This window comes from Asparagus officinalis, unplaced genomic scaffold (assembly GCF_001876935.1).
Source record: "Asparagus officinalis unplaced genomic scaffold, Aspof.V1 AsparagusV1_Un171, whole genome shotgun sequence".
NCBI lineage: Eukaryota > Viridiplantae > Streptophyta > Magnoliopsida > Asparagales > Asparagaceae > Asparagus > Asparagus officinalis.
In genome coordinates this window covers 1-4225 of record NW_017972437.1, presented here as the reverse complement: position 1 = coordinate 4225, position 4225 = coordinate 1, and the positions used below count along the sequence as shown (strand labels likewise).

General features: G+C 45.8%; 1 protein-coding gene across 1 annotated transcript; it reads left to right on the top strand.

Annotated features, from left to right (window-relative positions):
* Positions 1-796: 796 nt before the first annotated feature.
* Positions 797-2329, top strand: LOC109827393 (transcription factor VIP1-like). The gene is made up of 5 exons (XM_020394406.1): positions 797-820; positions 914-973; positions 1073-1103; positions 1319-1850; positions 1941-2329. The coding sequence occupies exons 1-5, from the start codon at positions 797-799 to the stop codon at positions 2107-2109; spliced, it is 816 nt and encodes a 271-aa protein (XP_020249995.1). The 3' UTR covers positions 2110-2329.
* Positions 2330-4225: the final 1896 nt, after the last annotated feature.

Sequence of the window (4225 nt, the reverse complement as noted above, 5' to 3'; positions counted from 1 at the left end):
TAAGAAGAAGAACAGCAACAACAAAGCTTTTACCCCAAATGTTTGGGGTCGGTTACATGAATCATCTCCTCCGTTACATTAATTATTATCATACCCTTCTTAAATATAGTAAGAACAACATACATTTAGTTTTATTATGGGTCATCTCCTCCGTTAAATTAATTATTATCATATCATTCTTAATTGTTTCAAACCAAGTTCTTTTAGGCCAACCTCTAGATCAATTTGTCCCATTGACTGTAATATTATCACATTTCCTAACAAGTGCATTAGGCGATCTCTGTTGCATATGACCAAATCATCTTAGTCTATTCTTTCTCATTTTATCCTTAATTGGAGCAATCTCTAATTCACTACAAATACATTTGTTTCTTATCGTACCTTTTAGTGTATACCCACAAGCCCATCAAAACATTCCTATTTCTGCTACTATCATTTATTGCACATGTTTTTTCTTAATTGCCCAACATTTCGACCTATAAAGCATGGTCCGTCGTATTACTATTCTTCCCTTTAGCCTCATATGTATTGTACTGATACAATAGTCTAAACTATTTTTACTTAATGTTGACGATTGTAGTTATACAATATCTAATTACAGTAAAAGTGACTGCACTAATTATATATTGACCTGTACTAATTTAGAATTAGCAGTGTAAGTACTTGTCATACTCTTTCTTTCTATATGACTTTCTACGGAGTGCCCTTACTATAGAATTTTTTTTTTCCTTCAAAATTGTAGATCTTTATATTACAAGAGAGAAACTTATCACCAAATAATAAATAAGCTTAAAATATGGACAAATCAAACTTAGATAAGGTTTAGATAAGAGCTTAAAATGTATTTAGCAAAACCTTGTATAAGATTAGTAAAACAACTTTTTTTTAGTTAAAAAATGATGTCTTTTTCTAGGTTACCTTTGAACTGCGCCTCCCTTGGTTGAATCCTTACACGTTAAGGGCCCGTTTGATTGTATGTTTTTACCATGTAAAATGATGGAAAGTGTAAAAAAGTGGGTCTCAATGTCAGCTTTCATCACTTTCAATTGTTTGTTTGTAATTGTGAATATAGTGTAAAGTGGTTTCATATGCTGATGTGGCTTGTAAAGTGATTTCATAAAAAAAAGACATGATTTTAGGAGAAACACTAGTGGAAAAATGGGTTTTATTGACGGCAACATCGCTGACGGGACATTGCCGTCAGTGATGTTTACATCGTTGACGGGATTAACCGTCAGAAATGTTGCCGTCACTAGAGTTTCGATCCCGTCAGCGATGTAAACATCGCTGACGGGATATGAACATCGCTGACGGGTAGCCCGTCAGCGATGTTGGCTATATACCCCTTTTTACCAGTCCCGTTTTTCTCTCAGTTCTCCCCAAAAAATTCATTCCACCGCCAAAAATTCATCCCCTAAAATTTTGTCCCACCGCCAAAAATATTCATCCCAAAAATTTCATCACCCCGCAGACCCCAAGACCAACGTCCAAATAAACTTCAGCATCTCTGACCCCGACTTCAGCATCTCTGAAATTGACTTCCCCTCCCTCTCTGACGACACCCCCGCCGCCTCCGGCGACGCTCCTCATCGGCCGCTCCCAGCGGCGGCACGCGGGAGGAGCTTGTCGGTTGACACGGTGTTTTTCGAGGGGCTAGGGTTAGGGTTTCAGCAGGGGGCCGGAGGCGGAGGAGGGAGACATAAGAGGCGCGGGTCGATGGATTGGTCGAGGACGAGCTCGATGTTTGACGGGGATTCGTCTACGACGACGAGTTTGGATTATGCAAAGAAGGCGATGGCGGCCGATAAGCTTGCCGAGCTTGCGTTGATTGATCCCAAGAGAGCCAGAAGGTGAGGTCTTCTTCTGATTATTAGCATAGGGGGGGGACTTGTTGCTTGTCTTCGGTGAAATTTGTGGGTTTGTTTGGCTTTATGTTGTAGGATTCTTGCAAATAGGCAATCTGTGGGAAATTTAAGATTGCACCCTTCAGCTCCCCTCCTGATCCCAAGAGAATTCTCAGAGCAATGTCAGGTACACGATTATGATATACCTGCAGGTACCCGTGTCGTGCTCAATGCATGGGCGATGGGGAGGGATCCAATGTACTAGGATGAGCCTGAGATGTTCAGGCCAGAGAGATTTGAAGGGAGCTCAGTTGATTTGAAGGGAACGGATTATGAATTCATACCTTTTGGAGCTGGGAGAAGAATTTGTCCAAGGATTTTATTTGGACTGGCTTCAATGGAGCTGGTTCTTGCTAATCTTCTATTTTATTTTGAATGGAGTTTGCCTGAGGGCATAAATGAGCTTGATATGACTGAGAAGTTTGGATTAGGCGCTGTAGGCATATAAAATTGCTTATAGGTCCCTTAGCACAGCTCGGCACAAACCGACAAACCAACGAGGCGACGAGATCGACGAATCGCACGCAAGCAACGGAATGCATCCATTCGCGTGCGGAATCAAGCCAACGATTCAGGGAGTCAACGAGTCATTCAACCATAGAATGGATTCGAACTCAAGCGCCAAGGCGAATTTACTGCCAAATCAGGATCCGGACACCAAATCAGAGTCCAGATCAACAGTAAAGCTCGGGTAAACCGATAAACCGTGAAACCGGATGACGGACGACGCGGCGAACACCCGAAAAGAGGCTCAGAAACCAAGTCATCGAGGCGGCTCACCGAGCCACCAAGGTGGCTCGGTGGCCGAGCCACCTTGGTGGCCGGCTGCACTGTGCCCAAGGCACAGTGAGGGTAGCCTATAAATAGGCCCCCTTTTGTTCATTTTCAAAGGTTGGAAAATTTGGAGAGAGGCGAAGCCCTGCTGGATTGGAGACTCAGATCTAAAAAAGATCTCAACTTTGGGACTTCGAGGACTTGCTCATTCAGATCTGGTGCTCGGCGACCGTCAACGCCAAATAAGGCAGGTGTTCGAGAGGGCCGGATCTCAGATCTACGCAGACGTACTCCGGATCTAAGCTTGGTCTTAGATCCCGAGACTTGGACGATTGTTTCCTTGGTGAATCAATCCTCCCCGGCTATTATTTTCTTCGTGGAATAATACCCGTAGTACTGCTTAGATCTGATCGGATCTAGATCTCGCGGTGGTCCACGGATAAACCCCGGCGCAGGCAAAGAACCCACATCAAGCGAGCGACCGCAAAATAGGAGCTCGTGATTTGTTCGACAAACAAGGATAAAAAAGTTGTAATCTTTCTTTTATTTTCTTTGATTTTCATTGTAACCGGATCTAAAAAAGACCGGATCTTCTATAACCGAAAAACTGTTATTCAAGATAGCAATGGAATCAATGAAGAAAGCCCCGCGAACAATCTGGCGACCACAGTGGGAGCCACCGATCTCGCTGCCGAGATCGTTGCGTCGCAGCCGCGGATCTCGATCCCGGTCGAGGAGGAGGTCGAGTATGAGTTCGACCAAGCCAAGTTCGAGGAGTACGTGTCCTCGTCCGGATCTACCTCCCTCCGCAAGTCCAAGAAATCCCAGAAGTTCTCCTCCAGGAGAAAGGTTCGTTGGTATGAAGAAGTCGAAGCCACCAACGAAGATCTCGCCCCGTTTGATGCCAAAGTCGCATCGGGTGAGATTCCTCCAGTTTCCAACCAGGTCAGATCTGCTCTGGCCAACTCTTCTGCCACAGAGGGCGTGGTGACTCTCTCGAAGAGAGCCCGCCAAAGGCAACGTCAACGCCTTGCGAAACGATTCGCAAAGGCCATGGAGTCAGTTGACGGGATCCGCTACAACGTGGATCTAAAGAACAAAAGAGGCAGGCAGCCTCAACAATCAACGAATGATGGTTCCTCCAAGCCGCCAACAATGGAATGGGTCCGTGTCAAACGGAACCGATCGACGCTGGAGGGGCGCATTCGCAAGCGCCGCGCACTATCAGCGCAGGCACGGGCTCAAGCTGAAGAAGCCCGTAGAAAGCTGCAGAAAGAGGTAGCCAAGAAGCCGCCACCAACTCGCAAAGTTTGGAGGCCGAAGTCTGAAGCGGCGGTTCAGACCAAAAAGCAGCAACTGCAGCCCCTGACAGTTCAACCTCCGGCGAATCAATCCAGATCACCGAGAATTCCCATAGCTACTCCGGGAGATCCCACAAGACCATCCCAGAGGAGGAAGTCAGTTTTGGAGCACCTCGGTCCGCTTCCCAAAGAACGAGGCAAAGCTCCAGTTCAAGAACGGTTGGGGCCAATGAAGAAGTCCCAAAC

What these genes read in the sequence shown, in the direction of transcription:
- LOC109827393 (XM_020394406.1), top strand. Translation starts at nt 797, where the DNA reads ATGGACAAATCAAACTTAGATAAG. An exon ending in ACAAATCAAACTTAGATAAG is followed by an intron (nt 821 to 913) that starts GTTTAGATAAGA and finishes GTCTTTTTCTAG; the next exon opens with GTTACCTTTGAACTGCGCCT. An exon ending in CGTTAAGGGCCCGTTTGATT is followed by an intron (nt 974 to 1,072) that starts GTATGTTTTTAC and finishes TTGTGAATATAG; the next exon opens with TGTAAAGTGGTTTCATATGC.